The 27,837-nt window shown below is 35.9% G+C and overlaps 5 protein-coding genes across 8 annotated transcripts; 2 read left to right on the plus strand and 3 right to left on the minus strand.

Moving 5' to 3' along the window:
* Window positions 1-275: 275 nt before the first annotated feature.
* LOC110823706 (uncharacterized) lies at window positions 276-7,523 on the plus strand. 3 transcript variants are annotated; one of them, XM_022054143.2, is made up of 8 exons: window positions 276-1,356; window positions 2,001-2,100; window positions 3,850-3,906; window positions 4,152-4,269; window positions 5,095-5,177; window positions 6,372-6,427; window positions 6,539-6,635; window positions 7,053-7,523. In XM_022054143.2, the coding sequence occupies exons 1-8, from the start codon at window positions 1,025-1,027 to the stop codon at window positions 7,107-7,109; spliced, it is 900 nt and encodes a 299-aa protein (XP_021909835.1). In that variant the 5' UTR covers window positions 276-1,024; the 3' UTR covers window positions 7,110-7,523. The 3 variants fall into 3 exon arrangements, with proteins under 3 accessions (XP_021909835.1, XP_021909836.1, XP_021909834.1); XM_022054142.1 differs by having other exon boundaries at window positions 277-1,356; window positions 6,366-6,427; XM_022054144.1 differs by lacking the exons at window positions 6,372-6,427; window positions 6,539-6,635.
* Window positions 7,524-8,182: 659 nt separating this feature from the next.
* LOC110823727 (inactive leucine-rich repeat receptor-like serine/threonine-protein kinase At1g60630) lies at window positions 8,183-13,383 on the minus strand. 2 transcript variants are annotated; one of them, XM_022054191.2, is made up of 3 exons: window positions 12,933-13,383; window positions 10,532-12,559; window positions 8,183-9,138 (listed from the first exon to the last, which is right to left on the minus strand). In XM_022054191.2, the coding sequence occupies exons 2-3, from the start codon at window positions 11,880-11,882 to the stop codon at window positions 8,480-8,482; spliced, it is 2,010 nt and encodes a 669-aa protein (XP_021909883.1). In that variant the 5' UTR covers window positions 11,883-12,559; window positions 12,933-13,383; the 3' UTR covers window positions 8,183-8,479. The 2 variants fall into 2 exon arrangements, with proteins under 2 accessions (XP_021909883.1, XP_021909882.1); XM_022054190.2 differs by having other exon boundaries at window positions 12,679-13,383.
* Window positions 13,384-15,681: 2,298 nt separating this feature from the next.
* On the plus strand, window positions 15,682-16,044 carry LOC148268950 (2S seed storage albumin protein-like). The gene has a single exon (XM_088212271.1). The coding sequence runs from the start codon at window positions 15,682-15,684 to the stop codon at window positions 16,042-16,044; it is 363 nt and encodes a 120-aa protein (XP_088068397.1).
* A 263-nt stretch (window positions 16,045-16,307) lies between these two features.
* On the minus strand, window positions 16,308-20,747 carry LOC110823773 (zinc knuckle (CCHC-type) family protein). Its single transcript, XM_022054249.2, has 5 exons — window positions 20,342-20,747; window positions 20,008-20,130; window positions 19,191-19,290; window positions 18,678-18,790; window positions 16,308-16,985 (listed from the first exon to the last, which is right to left on the minus strand). The coding sequence occupies exons 1-5, from the start codon at window positions 20,633-20,635 to the stop codon at window positions 16,683-16,685; spliced, it is 933 nt and encodes a 310-aa protein (XP_021909941.1). The 5' UTR covers window positions 20,636-20,747; the 3' UTR covers window positions 16,308-16,682.
* Window positions 20,748-21,241: 494 nt separating this feature from the next.
* Window positions 21,242-26,514, minus strand: LOC110823818 (glutaredoxin-like protein). Its single transcript, XM_022054300.2, has 6 exons — window positions 25,185-26,514; window positions 24,177-24,232; window positions 23,843-24,073; window positions 22,726-23,017; window positions 22,004-22,200; window positions 21,242-21,840 (listed from the first exon to the last, which is right to left on the minus strand). Exons 1-6 carry the CDS (start codon window positions 26,331-26,333, stop codon window positions 21,687-21,689), a joined length of 2,079 nt encoding a protein of 692 aa, XP_021909992.1. The 5' UTR covers window positions 26,334-26,514; the 3' UTR covers window positions 21,242-21,686.
* Window positions 26,515-27,837: the final 1,323 nt, after the last annotated feature.

The raw sequence follows: 27,837 nt of genomic DNA on the forward strand, positions 1-27,837 counted from the left end.
CCTTTGTATTTATGAACTGAAACTTGGAGGGTTTTCATTAAAATTTGAGAGGGGAAAATAAAATGGTAAGGAAAAAGATAAAAGGAAATAAAAAGGAATAAAAAAGGGAAGGCGGAGAGTCCAGAATAATTGGCATCAAATGCTTATAGGGATTCGCACTGTTGTTGAATTCCAAGATCTGCAAACAACAACTCCTATATAATATATATATATATATATTGAAAATAAGAAAAAAAAAAGGAAATTGGAATTTAAATTTTCTTTCTCTGTGTCCCCATTGGCAGAGCAGACTCCTAAACCATCACTTGTCTCTCTAGCTAGAGAGAGAGAGAGATAGAGGGAGAGAGAAGAAAGAAAAGAAGGCAACATACATAAAAGGAATAGTGGAAATAGTAGCAAGCAGTAGTTTAGTGAGAGAAAAAGACAGGCAATTAGGGTACCCATCGGAAAAGTTGCTCACAAAAAGCTAACCTCTGTCCCCCCCTTCCTCCTCCTTCTCCCACTACTCTTTCATTGGCTACTGCACCTTCCAATTCCTTATCTTTGTTTTCGACCATTTTAGTTTCTGCTATTCGGGGCCTCTTTTACTTGGGTTCTGTCTGAGTCAGACAAGAGGAGGAAGTGAATCACTCGCCTATTATTGGGCTTTGCCTTTGATTCTCTTCTCTGCCCAAGTTCATGCTATGTTCCCATCTTTAGTTTCAGTTTCTGCGGGGGACAATTCTAGGGCTTCTATCACTGGATTTCAGGTGTCCTTTTGTGGGGTAATTTCAAGTGTGTATGACAACTGGGTTACATTTGTGTTGGTTTTCAACTACAATTCATGTCCCACATATGGATTCTAGGGATTTTTAGGTTGCTAAACTTTCTTCAAGACACAACCACTTTGGTGGTTTCTAATATCTGAGAAGGCGGTGGTTTCAGCGATGTAAAATTAAGACCTTCTGCTTTCCCGTCTGTGGTATTTTGCTCTGGCCGTGTTTCTGTGCTGTTAGAGTATTTTTCTTTCTTTTTGTGGGTAAATATGGCAACTGAATCCAACACTGGTTTTTATGACGGGACGTTGAGCTCTGTGATGAATCGTCATGCCATATCCTTTCAATCGGCTGCCATAAACAGCACGTCTGAGATGATTCCCATGGGGACTTACATCGGGGTTAGTACCAGTCCCGCAGGATTGATCTTGCCAGGGAATTCGAGTATGGTTACTGCTGCTCCTAGTACGATTATTCAACCTGGGAATTCTTCTGCGGCTTCTCTTCTTCTTGATTCAGTGCCTGGACTAAAGCATGAATCTAGTTTGGCCGTTGAATGGTCTGTTGATGAACAGTACAAATTGGAGGAAGGCCTTGAGAAGTAGGTGCTCTCTTATCATTTGTGTATAGTTCACCCTATGGTTTATCTAAACGTGGTTCCCGTTATGGTTATTTGTGCATGATATATGCATGTAGACTGTAGAAGTGCTCTGATTGTATAACGATAAGCAGATACAGAGACCGAACTTTTGTTATTTAAAATATTAAATTTTACCTCTTTTTAACTAGTGGTTTTAGATTGAATTCTCCTCGGGGAACTATGGTACTTAACCGTAGGATATTCATTTTTGATGCATCACCATATGAACTTTGTTTCATTATGTGGTTAATCTTGGAAATCTTCCTTTGGTCACATGTGGTTTTTCAATATGCTTCTTGATTGTATTTTTGGGTCCAAACAGACTTGTTTTGACTTGTGAGGACCACTTTGTGCTCTGCTTTGTGATTAATTAGTCCAGTCCCTTGCACAAGTAGAAACAATTTACATAGCTTCAATTATCACTTAGAATCAGAGAATCTTTGACAAACTGACTGTTGTTATTTGCCTCATCTTGTAATTTTGATCCTTCTTTATGATACAGCATGAAATCCTTGTAAATTGTTTGGTTATCGTAAATTCCACTTGTCTTATCTGTGATTTAAATATTGAAGCTTCAATTTCTATTCTTTTTTATAATTAAACAGATTTAAAGATGAACCAAGTATTATGAGGTACATAAAAATTGCAGCCACTTTACGTGACAAAACCGTACGTGATGTCGCACTAAGGTGTAGATGGATGACGGTAATTTCCTCACTCTTAATTATGCCTTTTTCGTTATAAAGATCTTAAACATTTGTCATGTACTTGTTACTTTGTCAGCTACATGTGAAAAGACGTTATAAACTGCATGTGAAGTATCTTATGAACTATTTAACTATATTGATTTTTCATTAAGTGGATCAACGTCAAATTCCTTGGACCAGCTAATTTCTTTTGACATGATATTACCATTCTAGTTTTTGCATTAGCATTGAAAGCGAATCTGTAATTTATAACTTGTTAAGAATTCACCATAAGAACATAAAACTAACATTTCTATAGATATATTTAAGCTATTGTTATGTGAGTTCAAAATCATCTGATTATTAATGTATCTATGATAGGTTTGGCCGTTTCCTATCACCTTAAAGCTTGACAGAATATTACCATAAAAACATAAAAGTAGCACATATTTTTGTAGCCATATTTAAGCGATTGTTATGTGGACTTTGTATCATCTGAGTATTAACGTATGAGGAATAGATTCGACCATTTCTATCAGATTAACCTTTTAGGATAATTAGTTCAATTTATTATTTAAAATGATATTAGACTTAGAGGTCTAGTGTTTGAATCTTAATCATTATCTCATTATATTAATTAATTTTAGTAAAAGGTAAGTTGGATATGGGCTTGATCTGTGAATAGCAGCTTAGCGGGCTTACATGTGAGAGACATGTTAATGTATAAATAATAGAATTGAAAATTTCCTATTATCTTAACCTTGTGGAAGGTCGATCACAATCTATTATCTAACACTGATTATATCCTTTAGGGATTAGTTGATATCACATGGTACAAATTTAAGTTAGGGCTTCAATTTAGAACATATTACAATTTTTTTTTTGAAATAAAAAATATAAAATATATAGAAGAGTACCAAGGGAGTGCAACCTGTGTACAAAATTATTTACAAGGTAGCTAGAACATATAACAAATAGTCGTTACAAATGGAGCTTGTAGAGGCCCCTCAAAATTGATTTCACTAATCCAGATCTTTGATTTTTCTGGCTAATCACAAGGAGTACTTGAAGGCTAGAAGTCAATTTTGGATTTTCTGTACAATTTGCCTTCATGGAAGTCCTTGTTTCTTGGGTAATAACCATTAACCAACACAAAAGCTGTAAAGTTCTTTTTCCCCCCAGGAAACGTCATTTCTAAATTCCTGAAGCCTCTCATTGTAGAACTTGACTAAAACTTACTGCTTGCAATGTCCATTATTAGTAGATAAAGTGATTTCTTTTACGTTTGAATCCCAAAAAACTTGATTAGGAATCAGTACACAAGGTTGTTGATTATTTCTTTCTATATCTCAACTATGCTTGAAAAGTAGATTTCAGTCTTGGTGAAATCATATCTTGAAAAGCTTCAGATGTTCTTTTGTTAAAAGGGTTGATTTTTTTTTTATCTTTGACTGGTTTTTCATTTGAAAATATGGCATTTTTCTAAAGCTTCTAAACATATGATAGGTTTTAAAGCAAATTTTCAGCTTAAGAAGTCTATGATTGTGAAGAATATCCATTTTGTTTTATAAAGCTTATACTTGATACTTAGTTGTGCATGCATTATCATATAGTTGATGTTTCTAATTATTAGTGATATATGTGCAATTGCAGCAGTAAAATTGTTAATGATAGACGTATAATTGCATGATAAATTTTCGTCCATTAGAATTCAAACCTGGTCTTTTATTTTTTTGATTTAAAAGAAAATATGTATTTGTTTTCACAGCGAAAACGTAGGAAACCTGAAGAACATAATTCTGGAAAGAAGTTCAACACCAGAAAGGTATGGCAGTATAGTATTTTGTTATTAGATTTTATTTTTCGGGATTATGATCTTTCTTGGTAATTTCTGCAGTTAAATGAATAATAACAAGAAAAGGACACTTAGTATATTGCATAAATACAGATAAAGTTATGTGAACTGTAAAGGGACAGATGGAATTCCTATTTTAATTATTTAATCAATTAATGTCTTTAGGATATAATGTTGATTGAAGAACCAGTTTTCTAAAGATCATGCTTCTTCAGGATAAGCTTGTGGAATCATCCGCAAGGGTGAACTTACCTTCAGCTCTGCCACAGAATATGGCCACCTATCCTCTCATGATGCACAATATGGGATCATCAGAGCTTGCAGCTTTAGAAGGTTTGAGTTCTATATATTAAGAAGACATCTTCACTGTCCATTCACAATCTGATTTATCTGTTCTTATTTGTATCCATTTCCTTTTTGGGTGGGTATTTAGAAACATTGTTTCTCATGCAGATATTTAGTTCAAATTTAGGACTAGTTACTTAAGGTGGGTCATTTTAGGGAAGTAGTGTAGATAGGAATATAATGTTGACTTATTATCTTGGATATTCTTTTAACGGTACCTGGCATCACTTTTCTAGACATGTTTATTGAAAGAACAGTTGAAAAAAGCAAAGGAAATATTAAAATTGAAAAAGACAAGACCTTTCCTGTCTATCAAAAGTGATAAAGTCTCCAAAAGAAGTTCTTTTCCTTTGTATTGGCAATTTTGGATGTGGGAAGGAGATAATGGGTCCAGAACGTATCTCTTTTTCTGAGGTACCTACTTCATAATGATAATAGTCAATTCAAGGTAGTTCTTACTTTGATTCAGATGTTCAACGATCTTCAGGTTGGTGGAATTCTTTGAATAGATGTATCTATCCAGCAGCCTCTTAGAGAATTGATGACAATTGCATGGTATCCATTTGGCAGTAGGTTGAATGAGAATTTTCTGTCCTTCATTTTTTTTTGGAACATTGTTCGTTATTTGATTCAGTTTTTCCAAAGTTCATTGATCTTTTCTTTTTTCTTTTACCTAATTTGTCTGAGACCTGCTATCTAATTGTACTTTGATTTCTATGGTGCCATCAATTTATTTCCTGTTTAGTTTTTTTCCTTTCTAATTGTTAGTTGTCTAGTATACAGTCACATCTTTTTGTTAATGTGGTTACACAGGATTAAGTGGTGCTGCGTTGCATCTTCTGGAACAAAATGCTCAAGCTTTCAGTCAAATCACATCTAACCTTTCTACATATAAGGTGATTACCCGATTGCCGAGTTTATATATTTAACTGTCAATTGGCAAGGTATGTTGATTTGGTAGCACTGGCTTGCTTGCTGGTAACATACTGTGACTTCAAAGTTTTTACTGGCTTGTATTATTTGGCAGCGCATGTGTGTGCCAGTCAATAGAGATGAGTAAACTAAGACTGGATTCAGTATTTATTACTTGTGATTCTTTTTAAAGTTCCACTGCTTTTTAAGAAAAAGATTAGTTGAGTATGTGAATACCACTTCCTGAGTCCCTGAAATTGGAAGAACAAGAGCATGCACCCAATTTCTTTGTTGTTTTCTTTTATATTTCATTTTTACTATTATCTTGTTATCTAGCCTTTTATTGTATGCACATACAAGGTCCCTTGGAAGTCTTTCACATTAGTAGCCAAAATATGGGATAGATGCATGTGCCTTGAACGTCTCGTGTTACTAAATTGAATCATGCATATTACAACTTTCCATTATTTTTCAAGAATAATTAATTAATCCTTCAATAAAACTAGAAAATATTTTACTTATTCACACAATAGGTTACTTTACATCTTTTTTCTTCTTACACTCAACAGTTGTGTTTTCTCTACTATATAAACCAATTTTTTTGGGTTCGAGTTGCTTGTTATTTTGATTTTTCTTTTTAATTATTTCAGAATCATTTGATTGACACGGGACATATTTAACCATCGTTTGGTATGTTAACAGACTTGCCTCATATTGAAAAATATGATTGGTATGTATGGGTTAAGTTAATATTTGCAAAAAATGATGGATCAGTTTGTAATTACACTCAAACCTCAGGGACCTCAATGTAATTTGCCCAAAAAAAATCGAACAGAAAATTATCAGAGCGGGAAAAACTATAATTTTGATGCTGGAAGGATTTAACATTATGCCATAACAAGACTGCAAATCAAACCTGGGAATCATCTTACTGTTGCATTTTATTAAATGCATGTATTTTTGGTCTATCTTGTTTACTAAGATGTGAATCAAACTGGTGAATTATCTCACGTTTCCATGATATTAAATGCATGATTTTCTGTATCTTTAAAGAAAAAGTTTGAGAGAAGATAGATTGTTGAGAGAGGATAGAGTGTTTTTTCTGAATCTTGTTTAGTAAGATCATTGTGGATATTGAGGTTAGGATGATGGAGTAATAATTTTACAAACAGTTACAGGATAACATTGATCTCTTTTGCCGGACAAGGAACAATATTATTGCCATCCTAAATGAGTACGTGGGTTTCTTACTATGCTCAATTTGTTATAAATTGCATTGTTCCCACTTCAGTCTGTAATGGGAGTGATAGCTTTGTTATTGGATATGCTACCTTGATTGTTGCAGCATGAGAAATATGCCTGGCATAATGAGTCAGATGCCACCATTGCCGGTATCAATTAATGAGGATCTTGCAAATAGTATATTGCCTAATTCTACTCAGGTAAGCTCTCCTGCAAATTTCCCTGATTTATGCAGTTAAGAAGAGTGTGTCGGAGAGAGATTTGAGGAAGTGGGGGCAGGTGTATGTGGAGGAACCTTCTTCTTGTTGTGAATATCTCTTAGGTTCTTTTATTCTTTATATTCTATGCATAATGTTGAAACATATTACAATGTACTGATGATTATTCTAGGCCTGAAGGGGAGGGACAGATCATCTCTATTCTTTTTTCTTTCCTGATTTATTTATGATTTTTTCACAATTTCATCTTCACTCTTAACAGCATAGTCAAAACTTGCAAGCTAATATTATTGTGTTGCCAGTGATATTTTTGATTTAACAAAAACAAAATATTGTCAAGTTGTGAGTGTTCATCACCACGTTTCATTTAAATGAGTTGTGTTTCTTTTGTATCTGCAGTCGATAATCTATGGCTTGCCTGGTGGTACCCATCTGAAGCAAGAGCCGAGGTGCTGATGGAGAAATCTTTTGAGGTATGGTATGGATGTATCTGCTTTGTGTAAGTACCCAAAATTTCTACCTGTAAATGCATAAGAAGCTGGTAGGAGGTTCTTCTTTCCTTCATATTACAGACGGCACTCATATTGGTGCCACAGTGGAAAAAAGAAAAAAAAGAAAAAGAGATTGTAGAGATCCCATTTTTGGAACCAAAAATGTTTTAGCATGCCAGATATGAAGTCCCAAGCACCAGATAATAAGAATGCAAACGGCCTAAATATCTCCTGGCTCCATGGAGAAAATCTAACAAGATTTTAGCTGAATTTTGAGTTGAAGGTTAGTGTGTATAAATTGTGGACAGATAAACACCTTGGAGTGGATCCTTATTTTGGTGCTTCATTTATGGCAACCTTTAAGAATGTTATTTTTCAACTTTTCTACCTTCATTAATATGCTTGTTATGATATACCATTTCAAATACTTGGTGGGGTTTTTCTTTGTTTGTAAAGGATATGACTTTGAATCCATGTATTCATAGGCACCGGTAAAAATATCTAACATTTACCCAAAAAGTGATTGATTATTATAGAACAGTTAATTTTAAAAAAGGTATAAAATTACTTGAAAATTTTATCAATTTAATATTTTTCTTTTCCAAAAACCGACTGTTATGCCTTTCAGACTCTACATATTTTTACTCTATAATATAATGTAAATAAAAGTATTTAAAGCAAATAATTTGCTTAGAAATTTGAGCAAATTTATTTATTTGGTTCAACATACTCAATAAAATTATATTAGGTGTTTTATTTCCAACTTTGATTAAATGAATAGATATAGCTAAAAAAAAAATATGAATACATGTTTTATATTTCAGTTTCATGATTCAACTGAGAATAGATAGAGCTTTTGAAAAGAGAAATACAAATGCATTTTCCACAATTTAATAAAGAATTTTATAGAAGGAAAACAAAAACTATCTGCTTGACTTAGAAATTAGTTTACTCTTCGGTGTTGGAGAATGCTATTATTCAAGAGACCAGTTTCTGTTTTTATCCTTCAATATCGGCATTGAAATGAAAGCTTATGGCTAAACAAAACCAACCAATTCTGTAACTAGAACCATACATGAGCCTAAAGATGATCTCAAACACATTTTTGTCCAAAACTCTCTCATTTTATCACAAACTCCTGGACAAAAATTCACTCATCCCTACAACCCAATCATAAGTTGTGTACATAAATAAAATCTTCAACTGCTGCAAACCCATTACCAGATATTCCAAAAACAAATTGAATGTAACAAAACTTTACACCACTTGATTCTACAATTCCTACCTCAACAATCAAAAGAATCACCCAACAATGTAGTTATCTCACAACACTACTCATATGCTCAAATGTTCTTCCCTAGGCAAGCTCTGAACAGTATCCGACCATCTTCCCGGTGAATGATCACTGCTGTTAGACGAAAAATGAGCCTCGGCCCTCGTATCTCTGATCATCTTCAGAACCTCCCTCATTGTAGGGCGATTTTCTGGTACGACTGACACACAAACCACGGCAATGTTGACAAGAGCTTGAAGTTTCTCCTCTGATGCCTCATTGCCCGAGTTAGGTTCATCACCAGATTCGGTCTCTTCCTCTCTGACTGACCGGACCCATTTGGGAATATCTGAACCATGTTGTTGGACAAGGTCCTGGAATGGAGTTTTGCCTGTTAGGAGCTCCAGGATTAGGACCCCAAAGCTGTAAACATCAGCCGGCTGCGTGGATGCTTTTCGTGGGTCGCGACATTCAGGAGCTCGGTAAAAGAGAGTGGTGGCACTTGGTTCTTCTAAAGAATCAGGATCTCGAAATGAAGCAAGTCCATAATCAGTGAGGCAGGATTCAAAGTCAGAACCTAAGAGGACATTGGAAGATTTCAAGTTGCCATGGGTTAAGCCAGGGTTCTGGTGAATGTAGAGCAGTCCGGTGGCCAAGTCCTCCGCTATTTTCAGACATGATGTCCAATGAAGAGGCTTTCCACCACCTGATGTTCTTGTTCCTGCAACAACATTGACAAAAAGTTAATGCAGACAACAAGATCTTCTCTTGATTTCCGTACTAATTGAATAATATCATTAGAAAACAACACAATCAGGCTTCAAATTGTTAACTATACAAGTAAGTCATATAATCAAAATATGCTTCAGTTTGTTCCATGCACTCTTTGGAGAAGAGATGTAAGGATAAAAGCTTTTACTTGAGTTTTTTTTATTAGAAATCAAAGTGCATAGTGGGTGAACTTTTTGTCCAATAATAATAATAATAGCAGCAAAAAACAAAAGCTAACATAAACTTCTCCCATCAATAACTCATACAAGTTAGTACATAAATTATTCATCACATAAATCACTCCTACTAAACTTAAGCATTACGACATGACTAGTAAAATATCTCATAATATATCTGTAAAAAAAAAAAAAAAAAGATAAATTCTACAGAGTGAAACTCCAAAATCAAATAATCTTTGAACATACCCGTTGGGAGTTTTAGTTTTAAGTGATTGAATTATTCTTTTACAATTTCAGGCATCTAATCTGATGTCGCTTTCAAATTATTTTTGCAATAATAGATGTCCCCCCATCTAATAATTTCGTTTCAAGCGAGAAAAAAATTAAGTTTTAATTATGAGTTAGAGGCAGGACAGACAGCAACATGGGCTATGAGTTGTTGTCAATAATAATAAACGTACAAAACAAAAACCCCTGCTCCTATTTTTTATTTATTTAAAAACAAAACATGTCCTTATTTACCTAAAAATAAATCTGACATTTTTCATTATTTAATTCTTTTCTTTTTGGTTTCTGTTTCTCATTTTTCAGGCAGTACACGTGGACTTGACTCTTGCCTCAAGGAAAAAAGCACAACAAAGTCCCCCGCGTGTACAATCCCCTAGAGATCAGAATCGTTGATCACGGTGGAGATTATCAAGTGGTCAAAGCTTTTGACCATATCTGGAGCGAGCTTATTATTCATTTTTAAATAATGTCAAATTTTAAATTTTACTCATTAAAACAAAACGACAACAAAAAATATACATAAAATAATAATACTAAAATATGGAAAATCAGACAACTGCAACCAATATTGTCCAAAAAAAAAAAAAGGGTTCCAGTTAAATTTGATCAAAGAAGTAAAAATTAAAATATTAACCCATATAACAATTTAAATAATTTCCTTTTATTCTGTAAGGACCATTTTATACTCGCTGGGATGAAAAGCTGATAGTCGGAATAATGGAATTGATCTCTCCCCACATGCATATACCTAACTCCTCCTACATATCATAAAACCCTCTCCATTCTCGATGTTACAGATATATATATTTTTTAAAATTTATATTGGAAAAGTAATGTAATAATAGTTAACAGGAGAAAAAGAGGGCGAGTGTGTACCGTGAATGAGAGAGAATAGGCTGCCGTTAGGGAAATAATCGTACACGAGCAAGCGTTCCTCTTTCGCCTGGAAATACGCTCTAAGTGGGACCACGTTAGGATGTCTTAGCCTACCAAGCACGTCCATCTGTCTCCCGAACTCCTCCAATCTAGGGTATCTAGCGTCCTTCAATCTTTTAACGGTCACGATGAATCCTGATTCCATCACCGCTTTGTACGTGCTCCCCATCGTACCCCTTCCCAGTGTTTCTGCAGATGCCTTCAGCAAATCTTCCAAGCTATAACTCATTTGCTGATCCCCTGCGCCCAGGAACACCAAACTACCCAATCCCTCCCCTTCCCAAGAAAAACCACCCTGTTTTCCACCATTATTACCACCCATGCCACTCACCCCTGATCCCTCTCCTCTCTCCGCCGCTTCACCGCCCACGTCGATGCCTTTGCTTCTCGTCTCCGTTGATTCCTTTCCTTTCTCGCTTTTTTTGCGTACTAAACACACCAAAACGACGCCGGTTAAAAGCAGCACCACCACCACCAACCCGCCTACACTCCCTGCTACGATTTTTATCAACTTGGCTCGCTTTGATGATGACGATGACTTTGACGAGCGTTTAGAATCAGGGCTCGGTGCAGGTCCAAGATTAGTATTGCTACATGGGTTTTGGATTTGTTCGCCGCAGAGATCAATGTTGCCTAAAAACGACGACGTATTGAACCTAACCAGAGCTGGGGTGGCTGGGATTTTGCCCGACAGTTTGTTGTTTGACACATTGAAGAATCTGAGACTGGTTTGGTTCAAAGGAGGGATGGTTCCCGTCAACTGATTGTCTTCCAAATACAGGATGTAAAGCCGCCGGAGTTTCAGCAATGAAAGTGGGATGTCACCGGAGATTTGGTTTCCGGCGAGAACAATTACCTTCAGACGATGAAGACCCGAAAGGGATTCCGGGAATCCACCGGATAATTTATTTTCATTGAGGTAGAGTGACTTGAGATTAACCAGACCGGAGAGAGTAGGAACGGGGCCTGAAAGTGCATTGCCTTTGAAACTCAACACGCGAAGCTGGTCTAATTGGTTGATGCTTCGTTCGTCGAGAGTACCGGTCAAGTTCAAGTACTCTAAAACCAGTTTGCTCACTCTTCCGTTCAAGCATTCTTTGATCCCTTTCCAGTTGCAGACGTCCTGGTTTTTTTGCCATGGCAGCGAGTTCAAGGGATCAATAGAGGATTTCAAGCTTAAAAGCGCCTCTGCATCGGTTGATCTGACAGGGGAAAGAAGAGAAAACAGAGAGAAGAAGAACAAGAAGAATAAGGAAAGAGGGGAGTACCTTGAGACATTAACGAGTTCCATAAAAATACTTGGAACTTTTGACTCGTTTGAAATGGTGAGAAAAAAATTAGAATGGGATCTTTTCAGATCACGCTAATACTAAATCAGAACCCTGTTGATTTGATTTGAACAGGCCAGTTTCCATAAACAGTTACCAAAAACCTAATCGAGACATTAACCGAGAATCTTCATGCACATAGAATCTGCAATTGCTTCCTTTTTTGGCGCTTATACACCGAGTCACTATCAAAACCTAAATCTTTCAGATCTCCAGTCTTACATGCAAAACCCAAACCAACACATCTCCATCATCACTTAGTCCAAAAATAGCGCCAATCCGGATCATTCTTCTTTTTTCCTTCTTCTTCTTCTTCTTCAACGCAGCTTTTTTTTGACCCAGAAGCTACTATGACTAGAACATTGCTGCAGTGCGAATGCGCAGTCTGTCTGTCAACTCACTAAAAGAGTGTGTGTGTGGGTGTTAATAGCAGTTAACCGGTAGAGAATGAAGGGCTGAGAGCTGGCATTTGAGGGGAGAGGGATGGAGTGAAAGACAGAGCTCCAATAATGGGGAATTCGAACTCAATCACTCCCTCCCATATCCATGAAATGGAGAGAGGCGTCTTTCCTCGAACTCCTTGCTCTCAAAACCTCACGAACAGTACAGCGTAGACTTCACGTGAACCCATCTCTGAAACCTGCAGACGAGAAATAACCTTTGTTTTCTGCTCTCTATGATTTCTATAATATTCTTAGATTAACAGCCATTATTGTGTACAGAGTAAAAATAATAAAACAAAGGCACACGCAGACTCACCCTTGTTTTATTTAATTTTCTCCCTTGCTTCTGCTAAATTTCTCGGAGTTCTCACTCTTTTTAGCTCTTACTGAAACTTATCAAGTCATGGGATCCAATACTTGTTCCCATTTCTTCTCACATACTACAATCAATTGAATCCCAGAAAACTGAACTCAAATCCTTAACCCTCTTTCCTTCCCTCTTCCCAAAATTATCAGAAACTCAAGATGTTGAAATTTGATAAATGTTTAGAAAAAGAACAGAAGAATTACCCAAAAAAGATTAATGAGAAGTAGAGATTGGCAGCCTCTAAAACTCAACAAAACCAAGAAATGTCGTAGACCCATCATCTCTCTGTACACGGTCCTGAAAGAATAATAATTCAAGTGAGAGAGGGAAGGGTGTTGGGCTTTACAACAACAGGAAAAAAGAACATGTCTGTCTTCAAACTCTCTCAGGAAATCGGTGAAACCATTCAAGGCAGAGAGTAGTAATAAATTGTGGGGTTCGATCTGATCCCATCTGATACTCATCTGACACGTGTGACAAAAAGTAAATAAAAACGTTAGGAGAAAGTGATAGTATATAGTCGAGTTCACGTTAAAGTCCACCTAACTTGCTCCGACCAAAATCAAAGGCCAGCTGGGAGTTTCAGTAAAATCTTGAGGGGGGGGTTGCCGGAAGACTTTTCCAGTCGAAGACATTGCCGGAGATCTAGGGGTAACGTGTAAGCGACTACCATTATATGGGTTAGTTGTTTCTTGTTGTTGATTAACTTTAACTTGACTGGTACTTTGTTTACGGACACAGAATATTGTTTGGCTTGGGGACCCTTTCTGATTTGTTTGGTTTGATAAATGAAATATTAGATTTTTTCTATTTTTTTTTAATTAATATTTGGAAATAATTCTGAATGCTCGTTACTCATTGGCTCCTACATAATTAATTAATGTTAAGTAAAGAATTAATTAATAATTCTGGTTTTTTTTTTTTTTTTTTTTTGAGTAATGACAGGTCAACAAGGACAAATTGACCCATCTACTTTTTTTTTTTTTTTTTTTTTTAAAACAAAAATTTTTTAAAAATAAAAAAACTTTTATTATCAGCACTTTCCTCTCTTTTTCCTCTTTTTTTTTTTTTTTTTTTTGTTTTTTCTAAAAATAATTATTTTCCTCCGTTTGTGCTCTGTAAAATCCTCTTTTGCCAGAAGATGATGTTATGAAGAAATTTATGTTTAAAGAGACATACATTTGCCAAGAAATATTATGACATATTACGACCCATGTATGAAAATGAAATTTGATCCCAATGTAAATAACATATATCAATAGTAACCATGTAAATATGTTTTCCCATCCTACATTATCCGTAAGTAAAGATTAAATCTAGTTATTTACTTAAAAAAAAAATTGAATTTGAATCCAAAATCGTACATAATTGTAGCAATGATCAGGGTTTCACTAATTTAGTTCTCTTTCAAACTTTATTTTTAGTTCAAAGAGTGATATAATAAGTTAGATTTGGAACGAATTTTTTAAAAACCAAACATATTCTAAATTTGGAATGAGTTGAAAGACATAATTTTTTATACTTTTTTTTTCCAGATTTATAGAGTTTGTAAGTTAAATCCGCACACCTCATCTCCCACCTGCCATAAGAGTCAATATTAGAACTCAAAAGCTTCTCTGGGTTTTTGTTTATTTTAATTAAAAATTCAAAGTATGTATGGTATTTTATACGTAGAGAGTATTGAGTCGAATTGGAACAAATTTTTCGTAACTAAATCTGAACTTAAACTATTCCGATTAGGTGAGATAAAAAAACCCGTGTTCGAGTTGGATCCAGTTTAAAATCACAATGTATTCAACAAATGGGAACAAATTTGACAGGTTACAGTTTTTTGCAATTTCTAATTTTGGTAATTTGGAGATTTCTTTCCCTTTCAACATGACGATAAATTGAAGGTAAGAATCTTTGTTCGCTTGTTTCAATCAAAAGATTATCTCAAATCTCATAAACTATAACCTAAATTGATTGTAAGTACATCTAAAAATTGCTGCCTCATGCAAGTGGGTTATCTTTTTTATAGACTGACCGATAATAGGAAGATGCACTTCTCCAAATTTAATATTTAGTTAGAATCCAATGAATCATACAAATTGAATGGAATCCAATTCAATTTAAAATTACTTACAATAGATCAATCTATATAACTCCGATTATAAAATTATCGAATTGAAGCACAAAATCCAAGCATATAAAAATTCTGATAACGAATAGTAAGAATTCACATTTCCGGGTTAGAACCATAAAAAAATAAAAAATAAAAAACTGAATTATTTGTTCAGACCTTCAGGAACTAGAAAAATCAGTATACTTGGTTTCATCTTAAGTCTGATTAAAATGAACCAGTTTCAACCAAATATATATAAAAATAATAATTTTAGTTTTAATTTTTTCATTTATTAATTTTTGAATTAACAATTTTTTTTTTTTTTATTTAAAAAAAAAAGAATTTCAATAGGATGGAATTGAACCCAAAAAAACATTAATCCGATTAGACTGAATTTTCATCCTTAATCAGTTCTCGTTCTTGTTCGATACTAAACCGATGCCATCTCTATCTACAATGATACCCAGGCTCTACGCTCATCAATAATAATTGCCGCAAGGAAACAATAAACGAATGATTACAAGGTGAGCAAATACATAAACACTTACAATTCACGACTCACCACATCACTGTCCCTGAAAACATGACGATGGCGAGTCTGCGAACTGCAACTAAATTTCCAAAACCCCACATCCTTTGCATGGCGGCATCTGCATGAAATAAACTCTCAGGCAGAGACACCACGTGGAACCGTAACATCAGATCTTTGAACCACGTCGACACTAATCCCACCCATCAAAACCTCCACGTACGCACTTGTCATGCAAAATTATATTTTCAAATGAATGAGATCGACAACCACTCTGCTTCCGCAATTACGTTTCATTTAATCCGAAACAACAAAAACAATGGCGAAACTTAGACTCCTAGCATCAGGTCTTTTGGCGCTCATTGTTCTCACAGCTTTAAGCTGCACAGCCATGGAAACTGAAGGCTGTGGCCCACAGATCGAGAGCCAGCACCTAACTGAGTGCAAGAAGTTTTTGACACAGAGGTGCTGGGTTAGTTGCCGGCGGCATCTCCCGGAGTGCTGCCAGGAGATGAACAGACTGGATAAGCAGTGTGTGTGCCAGGGTATAAGAAAGTTGATGACGAAATTGCAGGAAAAGCAAGTAGAACGGCAGTATGATGAAATGAAAGAGATCTTGCAAAAGGCTAGGAACTTGCCTGCTTTGTGCCGGATGGGCATTGGCCGTTGTGACATTTTCTGAGTAAGCTCGCTGAGTCTCTGCGTTAACATGTATTGAATCTCTGCAGAGCATATATTGCATGTGGCTGCGTCCGTGAGTGTGTGTATGTGCGTGTGCGTGTGCGCTTGTGGTCCTTTATGTTCTAAAGCATGTGAATGTTTCTTTGATTCGAGCTTATGTAGGGTTAGTGCGAGCCCTTTAGAGCCTCTTCTCCTTCACAGTACCCTAGTCAGTAGTCTGTCGTCCGACAAAACTGAGCATGTTAAACTGTTCCATATTCAATGTAGAAATAAACTTAAAATAAACCAAAGCAAAATTGGCAGCAAGAAGCCAATAAGAGTTGCTATTAATACTTGAACAAGTTACAAGGCTTGCCCTTGATCCATTAATGACTACTTCTCAAGTCACTTCAGTTCTTGGAGAAGAAATTTGATGATTTGCTGATCCACGCATCAAGATAAAATTTAAACTTCCCAGTTTGAAAGAATAGCTGTCAAGACCCTTCATCTGAATATACATCTCTTTCACTACTCAAGTACAAATGCAGGATGTCTAATCATATCTCAAAACTAAGATATGGGTTTCCTTCAGATAAAAAGGGAGGGAGACGTGCAGATATTTGAATTCCATGTCTTGTAATAATAAAAGTCCAACAGATGTCAAGTTGCTTGTTGTGAGCGTGCCCGAGCTGCAGCTCTCTCTAATGCCTTTAACCTGTTAGCTTCCATACGAGCTTTCTGTTCATCTGTTATCTGGATTTTATTGGAGGAGCTAGCTACAGGTTTCTCTAGTGCCTTCGACCTGTTTGCTTCCATACGAGCTCTCTGTTCATCTGTAATCTGGATTTCACTTGAGGAGCTCGCCCTATTATTTTGTTCAGGATTTCGTGATTCTTTCCCATAAATACCCACGGAATATTCATTGGCTCTGTCAACCTCACCATGCAACATTTCAGATGGTTCCTGGTAGTCCAAAATAATTAAAAAAGAAAGAAAAGAATCTTCATTGTCCGTAAAACAGTCTGCATAACAAGTTAAAATTACCAATTTATCTTATCAAAAAGACCAAATACATAGCCGATGCATTAACGGGTGCTTGGGATATATGTATATGTATAGCTACATTTGTCAAGGCACTACAGAAAACAAATGTTCCATTTGGTCCCATTTCCATTCAATTCCTCCGTTATTCCTCCACTTAATCGAACTTTTATGCTTAAGCCACCTCCATTCCAACCTCGGACTTTTAGAGGTGGATTTCCAATTCTTACTTAGACCAAACAGCCATTCTCTCACTAAAAGCAAGGAATTATGATGAAAGAACATGGACTGGTGGCAACAGTAGGATTATCAAGAAACATATGCTGTCAAGACATAAGAGATAGATAAAGAATACCTAGGGAACTAGCTTGGTAGTTTCAAGATTCACTTAGCCTCGTAAAAAGATTGGAAATGCTTGCAATCGTAAAACTAAAGTAGGACCATAAGAACAGATGAAGAAAGACTAGGGAACTTGAGCTTGCTATTTTTCAGATTTGAGAGAATCGTAAGTTGTTGATGCTTATTCAAACAGTGCAGGCAATGGTAGCATATGATAACATGAAGATTGATACAAAGTTTCCTGCCAGTGATGTAAAATTTTCACCGAACGGTTATAATCCACTTTACAGAAGAGGGCATCTTGGTGCCTCGTACAAAATTAATAGCATTCCAGATAAACAAAAATTACCTGTAGCCTCAAACAACGACATTACCTTCATTTTTCTTTTTTGGATCGAATAGGAAGAATACATTAAGTTCGGATGAAGAAAATACAGAAAAGGAGAATGAGACATCCTCCCAAAGAAATAAAATAAATAAAATCTAAACAAAAAAACCCAACAAAAAAACACCGTACCTTCAACTATTCTCAACAAGAAATATCTATCCTTATTGGAGAAAATTATAATTTATAGAGCACTATGATGAAGATATTACTTATTTTCCAAAATGTTAAGCATATTCTCGAGGGAAACCTTGAAGCAGCTATTCCAGAAGATCAAGCAGGACTGACAACAGCAAAGAAAGAATACAAGGAGAAGAAGATTAAAGGTGCAAGAGCAGTGAGTTCTCTTCACTAGAGGATAAATAAACCTATTGTTCCTCGAATTTCTATTTCCAAAATACATTAAAAATTTTAAGAGAATAATTTAGGAATCATGATAAACAATCTTTATTAGGCTCCAAAACTTATGGTGAAAGTTAAAAAATTTGTACATAAAAAATAATAAAAATATGCATTATTATTATTATTTTTTATTTTCTTTCATGAATTACTTATCAAACAGCCACAGTAAATTTTGGACCATAAAAGATCTTACGAAGTCATGAAAAATTAGCCGCACTCTGCATCTTTATCCATTTCTTTTGAATATTATCTTCACCCCTTTTTGCTTTAATATTAAGTTACCTTGACAATTAAGTTGGCCTCATGGCCCTTTTTTTTGTGGAAATACAAATTATTTTTAACAGGATAATAATAACTTATAGTAAATCACAAGCATCTACTTTGATAATGCTAACCAACGAGGAAAAACAAAAATAGATTAAAAAGCCTATTTAGCCGATATAAACAACAAAATGTAAGATCTAGAAAAATTAGATAAAAATGCTTACTTCAATGGCTTTCTCATAGATCTCGTTAAGCATGGCTTCTTGTAAATCACAAGCATCGACATCTTTTGACGAATTCCCAAGTTGATTACTTAGTTCATCAAAATTTGGGGGACCTGCAGTAGTTAAAAGGCATAAATCCCTGTGACTAAGATGGCAGTACTTCTTTATCCAATATATAAACAAGTGAGACTACCCATAGATGCATACTCTATAGACCAGCACTATACATAAGGTTATGAATCACATATTACCAACAAAAGATTATAAAAGCTCACTAATTACACCTGATTATCAATTTTAATCTAATGTGTCAGTCGATCCAAGGAGGTAAAAAGACATGCAGTAATCAAGAAAAAAATTCTAATTCATTTACAAGAGGTCAACTAGACTTCAGCATCGAAGAGTATCACCATGAATTGGAATAATCACCAAGCAATTGAGGAAACTCAAATGCACGAACAGCAAAACTGACACATCCTTCAAGAGAGAAAAATGGCAAGATAGCTTATGTACCTTGTTCATCATCTGGAGCATCATCCTCTCTTGGAGGCTCATGCAATTTTGTAGGATCTCCTCCTCTGGCAACTCTTTCTCTTAAATCTTTAATAACATTCTAACAAAAATAATATTAAAAAATTAATACCATGATATTTTCATGTAAATGCTTGATACTTTTGAGCTCTATTTGGTTCATTTAACACTAAATTTCTAGCTAATTACTACCTCTAATTTTCATATTAGTATCGATATTCATAATTGGAGAATGCTCCGTTTTGTTTAACTTATACCATCTTGAGTTCCAATTCCTTGGAAGTGAAACTCAATTTCCAATTCTCAATTTTCTCGCCATAGAGAATTAAAGGTGGGAAAATTAATTAGTAAGTATATATATATATATCCGCGCGCGCGCGTGCACACACACACACAGATATATATATATATCAAGACTAATATGAAAATTATAATGAAAACTCAGTTAGGAACTAAAAAGAGATAAATCCAAGAGGCTCATAAATCCCAATTATTTAAAATGCTTTATGTGACCTCCCACATTGCAATACAGAAATTACGTAAAGAAATCATACAGGAGAAAATTATCTCTCCTTGGATGCTTAAACATAGGACCATCTCCTATGAGATGCATTATTAAGGATTGGAGATAATATTTATAGTAATAATAATAAGGCATTTTAAATACATTTATTTTGGGTGATTGGCAAACACAGAAGAAGGATAATTGAAGATGGTTGAAAGTTCTTGCTGTGCTACTAGAATCCTCAAAAAATGCGTATTCGGCAAAGATTATAGCCAAAGTTATTAAATCTATTACCTTTACACGCTTGGTAGCAGCAACTTGTTCCACCTTATGTACAAACTGATCAAATGAATAATAAGGGAGCAGATGAGAGTGCCATTCCCTGTATAAGCGAATCAAATTCCCCAAATCTTTAACCTATAAGAGTAAAACACTACTTTTAGAAAATCTAGAATGCATCATATAAAACTGGATCGAAAGGCATATAAAAATTGGGTACATGCATAGGCAATTAATCGAACGGATGGGGCGCATTTCTCTTAAAACGAGAAGGGAAATGTTATGCGAAGCACACAATCGGCCGAAACTTACAAAAAAAAAAAAAGGAAGGGGAAGAATCTAGGGTTACCTCCTGACCGCGGCCTCGGTACCTGAAGGCGCGAGGGAAGTGACGGAGAATGTAGCCAAGGCCATCTTCGGAGAGAAGGAGTTCAGGGGTAAGCTTCGGCCTGGTTCTCGGCACCTTCTTGGGCTTCTCTATTCCAGACTTTGGAGCACCAGTGACCGTGGCGTTAGCAGGGTAGTTGTTGTTATCCTTGTTGGTAGAAGAGGGATTTGGAGCGGAGGAAGAACAGTCGCGCGACCAGTGGCCTGGACGGCCGCACTTGAAGCAACCAGTGGGCGCTGATTTTGTGTTGTCCATTTCTCTTCTTCAGCTTTACTGAGTGCGGGCTGTTGTTTGGACGCCCTGAATTTGTGGCTTTGACGTATTTCCTCTTCATTTGTTTTGGCGGGAACTGGAGGAGGGTGGATTCAGTTTTTCCCTCCTTTTTCGATTTTACATTTTCTCTATTTTTTTTTTTAATTTAAAATTGTACATGTGCTGCATAACACATTATTTTTTAAAAAAATTATATAAATAATATAATTTGAAGTAAAAAAAAAATGATGCATAAGTTATAAAAATTAAATAACTGATGAAGAATATATATAATATATAATTTTAGAATTTATAATGAACGAAGAATTTAAATAAATAATTACTACGTGCGCCAAAACTAATACCCTCCCAATAAAGCTTTTATGCACCACAGCTAGCTGTATGACTTACAGGCATCTTTATAGGTAAATGTTTTACACGTGTTTATATTGCTGGAATTAAACTATTCATGTTCCCACACCTTAAATTATATGTACAAACTCCGAATAATGTATGAATTCATTTTATTAGTATGTAATTTTTTCTCAAATCATTATTCCAATGCATATTCACTGCACAAATAATTTCTAACATTTAAACAATCACATATTCTCTCCAAACAATTCACTCTTGACCTGATTTGCATTTTACATTTCGCTGGGTCTTCAACAAATTAATGAGACCTGGTATAAAACAGACAGTAGTGAAGAACTTGTTTCATCATTTGCAATTACACCATATATTCCTTCACCAAAAAAACTGTAACATATAGTCAGGATATGGAATAACATTGATTTTCCTTCCTTCCTTCCTCAGAATCGTGAGACATCCAATCAACAAAATCTGGTATATGATCTCTACCTGTATCCTATAATTCTCCTACAATCCATTTTGGTGTTGTTCCGCTGAAAGGCTGAGAAATCATGATGAGTTATTTGTATTTACAAGATCCCCTTCCGATCCATGAACCTCCTCTAGCCATTTGTTGTGCATCAAATCCTTTGTTCCCTTCATTTTTCTCACTGGCTTGTTACTATAGTTTATTGGTATGAAGTCAAAAATTCACAGACCAATCATAGCCCTGATACGAAATACTAATGGGACCCCCATCACCTAAAAGATGTGTTAAAAGCCCTGCTTTACTTGCATCGAGGTAATCGATGATCCATTTCAATACTTCTTTCTCTTGTCCAAAATCCCCACTGGACCTACATTTTTAAACGTTATAGGACAGGACGCAGGAGTGTGAGAAATCTGATTTACAAGTAGAAATTCTAAGCAATAATTATACACTACTGTATCAGATAGCTAGCTCTTTTTTCCTTTTCTTTTAGAGAGATCGAGGCAGTTAATTAGTCTTTGATCACTCACCACTTGATGATCCGTGTTAGATAAACTGTTCTCTTGTCCAAATTCACCTCTATCCCACCCATTTGAAAGTAATCCCTGGCAGCACGTCTCAGCTCCACTTGAACCCCTTGTGGAGTGAAAAACCTCACCGTTGGGCTTGATCTTGTCCCGTCACAAACTCCAAAATGGATTAATGGGTTCACCTTTGGAAGAGCAAACTGCCATTTACGGATGCAATTGTTAGAAAACTTACCTGCATTATACAAGCACACAAAACTACAAGCTACTTTTTACCTTTCTTTTTTCACTTTGCTTTCAAGACTAGTTGTGCTAAGACTAGAATACATTGCATCATTTTTTCATCAATCTAATTAAACCACAACTCAATTAAAATAATTTTACTTGTTCGTTTATAACTTTACTTTGTTTATAACTTATTTAGAGTAAACATTAAATTTTTTTTTTAAAGATCACTTAAAAATTTCAATTTTTTTTATAAAAAAATTACTTAAAAATTCATGTGTCAATCTAAAAGTACAATTCAAGTAAACTAAATTATTTAAAATTTTTTGTACATAATTAGTTCTACTTGTTCCTTTAGCATTTCTTTTATTTATATGAATAAATTTTAATATATTGATATGTTTGTAATATGCGTTTTTGGCTCCACCAAGAAAAATTTTCTATATCAATCACTAAATATCACTAGCTATAATCTCCAAAAGACATTAAGGAAAATTTACCTCTAAGCGTCTATCGGAGTTGCTAAAAGGCTTGATCAATGCAAATGTTGGTCTCTGATTGCTTCTCAGCACCCCATTCTTTATGTTACTGAGGGAATAGGAATAACCTCCAACTATGTAATGGAAATCAGAAAAAAAGGATCTGCTATCAATCACGCCTTCTGGGCATCCTGTCCTAATTATAGCATGGATGACCATGGCATTATACAAGTTCAAGAAGAAAGCCAGCTTCTCATCTTGTGAGAGCGTAAGGAGATTCACCCTTTGAAGTTCTTGAACCAAATTAATATATCTGCATTTATTATCACAAGAGGTAGAAAATTGCACTCAGCTTAAACGAAATTTAAAAGGAAATTATGAATGTCCATGTGCTACAATGTTATATCATTAAAATTTTCTTCTCGTTTGTGAAGGAATAAGAGGATAAAGTTTTCTGCTTTGTTCTCCCCAAGATTGGAATAAGTAATTTTGATTTTCGAATGACAAAGTTTGATATATTCTGATCAATAAGATATGGAGAATTCAATGGACACATGGAAATAAGATACCTGGTTAAGCCAAAGATACGATGAGTTTCAGGTGCCAACCTACTTCGAATTTGAAATACGGGGAAAATGCAGGGAGCTAATTATGTTATCACTGCTGAAGATGTGGTTGGTACTGGATATATTGTCAACGAAAATTGAATCCTCTTAAGAAAAGTAGAAGGTTTCCTTTAAGTACTGGTAAAAACACTAAAGATGAACATGAGATGGAAGTACCCAAATTCACAAATCAAACTGTCCCTGAAAATACATGTAATCAATATAACTTGAGAGGGCATGGGAAAACAGAAAGACTCCTGGTTGGATCAATATGGTAAGACCAACAGGTGGTCAACGAAGTCGTGAAGGATTGTATGGAGAAAAGACTGAACATTCTCATTGGTGGCAGCTCACCTAGGAATACAACCGAATGTGCCGAAAATGGTCCTCTTAAGACTTTTCCTAAAGTGAAATTATTGATTAACTAGACCAATGGCCATGTCAGGTGCAGGGGATTACGTACACAATTGATGTGTGTCTTAGCCTGGGAAGGAATACCAAATAAGTGTGCGTTAAAGAAAAGCTAATAATACCTTCGGAATTCCTCACTTCTGCTGATTCCCAGATAATCAACATGGTACCTGTCATCAGATGCATATGCCTCAAGTATCGCAGACATAATTTTTCGAAGCTCCTGACCTAAAAAAATGGCTGCTTTGGGCTCACTATCATTGGTACATCCTCGAAAATTGTAGCATTTGGGAATAAATGGTTCGTGTTCCAGGAAACGGTAGTAGTGATTTCCATCTTCAAAATCGTTTTCCCTACACATTGTGATGAACATAACAATGAAAGAACTGAACATCAGACGAAAAATATCATAACAAACAAAATATTTCGTTATGATATAAAAGAAAATGTTGGTACCCAAAAACGTGATGGATGAAGTGCTTCCTCGCCACCTGCCTTCCAACCTCAATGGCCTGTGCACAGAATATACCATTAAGAGTTCTTCGAAGTTAAAGTAAAAATTACCAAAACGATTGTAATCTACTAGTAAATTTTACTATATAAGCAGCAATAAATGAAGATACTTCTTTATCTAGTTTCATAAGGGTACTATATTTCTAGATTTGTTTAAATAGGCCCATAAATTGGACCCAACAAATAAATGTTGCTTGACTTAGGTTCCTACCAAGAAAAGCACCTCTTACGGCCCATTTGTCATCTATAGATATATATATTATATACATATAAATGCAAATGAGAGTAATTTCTTACGAATATGGAATAGAAAAGAAGAATTTAAGGAATCATTATTGCTCGAAAAGCAAACATAATAAATGAGTGCTAATTCCCACCTCCCTTGTTAGGTCCGAATCATATTGTCATCTTCAACAAACACAATATATGAAGGGAAAGTCCATAGCCCTACTCAAAAGAAAAGGGAAATTCCATAGCAAAGAATTAATAAGACCATTATTACTTCCATAACGCGGCACTGACGTAATTACTGTTTATGGATTAATCAAATAATTTTCAGCAAACGATGCTGGTTATCGCATCAGGGTGCTCGCCATCATGACGGTTGGCTATCGATAAAAAAGCAAACTTCAAATAATGGTTTGACAGAAAATATGAAACAATGTACCCGGCTGAAAGTTACGGCAAGGGTAATATCGTCATTTCAACAAGAGTAATGGCTTTCCTTAATCTGATACCAGGTCAACGACTAGTGTCGATACCCTTCAGTTTTCGGAAAAAGCAGTCGACAGAGAAATCAACGAGAAGGATAATAATCGACGGTTATGATGAGATGGTGAGTTCATAGACAAAATAAACGTGAGGGCGATATGCACAAAACCAAGTTACGACGGAGTGCAGAATAACAAACAGAGCATCATAAAAGAGCGTAATACGCGCCCGTTCAGTTACCTTCTTCCTGCCGCAGTCCAAGTGGTGAATGAGAACCTCCACCATTTCCCTTCCAGAAAAGCAATTTTTAACTATTTTCATCTTCATCAGACGGTCCTGAATGGGCAACCTCTGCCTCAAAACCCTAACAATTGCAACCATCTGGTCCATCACTTCTTCTTCCTCATCGTCGAAGCCGTACACCGGCGGTACAGGCGCATCATCAGAACATTTCTCACGAAGCAGCTCCCCCAACATTTGGTCAAACCCACCGCTGTTCCTCAACGAGTTCAACGCCACCAACCCACCGAAAAGCTTGTCGTTGAAAAATATCTGAGGCACCTGTGAGCTTCCGGCCCGTTGGATCAACTCCTTCTCTCTCTGTGGATAAACGTCGACGTTTATTTCCACAAACTTGAGTCCCCTCTGCCTGAAGAAGGAGCGAACCGCAGTGCAGTCCCTACAATTCGATCTCGAGAAGAAGGTTATGCGTCCCCTTAATATTTGCGTGTTCGACTTCTCCTCCTCTTCCCCCTTGACTTTGACTACAACCTTGAGCCCCGATATTTTGAACTCCGTCACTGCCGGCGACCAGCCTTCTCCGGCAGTCTCTTTTAGCGAGGAGAATCGCTTCACGATAGCGTTGCTTCTGTCCCGAATGAATTTCCCGATCGACGGCATCTCCACTGAGAAATTCTCCTGGCGTTGCTCTTTGTTTGGCAGCGGATGATGATCATGTGCGAGCCCCGGCGGCGCCTCCGGCTTGGGAAGCTGACAGTGAGGTTCGATAATCTTTAGGTAACCCTCGTATCCGTTGGGGTGCGATACTCGTATCATTGGACGATGGACGTGGTCTCCTCCTCTCTCGTCGGTGTCGCCGGAGGATTGAGATAATATTTGTTCTTGTCCAGAATCACGAAGGTGCAAGTGCTCGAAGGATTGAGGAGCTGGTGGTGGAGTGATTATATGGTGGTGGCAATCAAGCTGATTACCGTTGGGAGGGGACCCGTGGGCGTCTCCATGATAACCGCTATTGTTCGAAATGGAGGAGGAAAGGTCGGGTTTGTTTGTTGAAGACACCTTAACCTTCTGAACGGCACCGTTTTGTAATGAATGTTCATCATGTTGCGGTGGGATTTGATGATTGAGACCGTTTGATGTCAACTCCATTTCTGCGGAGAAACAGGGAGGTGATCACGGAAACGAGGAGCCCATTTGGGACAAAGACGAAGAAGAAGAAAGAGAGGGTAGCGATAATATCGGAGGGGGATTTAGTTATAAAAGTATTATTCTGTTGGATGCGAAGGGATACGGGAGGTTTAACCGAGAAGAACAAGTTGATATGGAAGTCTTTTTTTTTCCTTTCTTTTTTTTTTTTTGTTTTTAAAAAGGGAAATAAAACATTTTAAAAATATATTTAAATCCATTGTGGGGGCCATAAAATTGAATTGAACCGGCCCATTCTCATCTTACAGTTAAAGCGCCGGCCCAGCGGGAGCTATCGCGGGACCCAGTATCGCGTATTTTATGGCGAAAATGGGAAAAAGAAGTGGACTGACTAATTTAACCCTGGTGATTTGAGGATAAAATGGGGGTATTTACGTAATTTCGACGGATTTGGCGCCACGCTAATTGACTGGGCCAAAAACCATACTATAAACTGATTGGCTGGCTATGAAATCCAATTGGCGGCATGATATATGTTGTAAAATTAATTAGGATTCCTCATATTATTAATTGTAAAGGTAATTACCAAACTTGTAAAACGTATTAATTACTTTCTTAAAAAAAAAGAAATATAAAGGGGATGTTTTTGGGTAATTCCTAATTATAAAATTTGACTGGAAAAAATGTAATTATAATAATTTATTTTACTTAAATTTAAGTATGAATGTAGAATATATATATATAAATAATTTATTTGTCAAGCTGTAATTATTCCGAAAATTTAAAAGAAAATACATATAATAATCTAGTGCGGATGCGAAATAAAAGATTAAGGTTAACATCCCTTACACAATAACTTAAAAGTACTAAACAACATCACGGAATAAGTTTTTTGAGAAAAATACGAGAAATAAAAAAATAAAATAAAATTATAAAGCATATAACATTTACTCGTAGTCTTCTTGTGGATCGGGCTCGGGAACCAGGTTCTCTTGATCTGAAATAGTTAAATAAGAAATGAGCTATACTAGTCCAGTAAGGACATCACACTATATCACCGTCACAGAAGAAAAGATTGATAAAAAATAAAAAACAACCAATAGAGCACAAATTTTAAACTAATATATTTATTTAAAATAAAATCATTTACCATTTTTCTTACATTTGGAGAATCTGTGAAAACAACTTATAAAGACAATAACATCATACATATCACAATTTCATGCATAATCAGTGACATAAAATATATCATAAATCCGTATTCATTAACAATAACTGATTATCACCGTTTCTCGTTTTCACCAACCTACTAATATCCATGGGGATCTATAGGGGTGTCTCCGTTGCACGTGAACCATTCTCCTTAACAATCTTAATTCCAGGGCCGTCCCCATACCCCGTACAGTATGAGCGCCAAGACATTAAACCTCAATACCTCGTCCGGTATGAGGGTGAAGCGGGCCGTCTCCATACCCCGTCCGGTATGAGCGCAAAATGATCAAGTCTC

The sequence above is a fragment of the Carica papaya genome, chromosome 2 (assembly GCF_054855325.1).
Source record: "Carica papaya isolate Zhongbai chromosome 2, ASM5485532v1, whole genome shotgun sequence".
NCBI classification, from domain to species: domain Eukaryota; kingdom Viridiplantae; phylum Streptophyta; class Magnoliopsida; order Brassicales; family Caricaceae; genus Carica; species Carica papaya.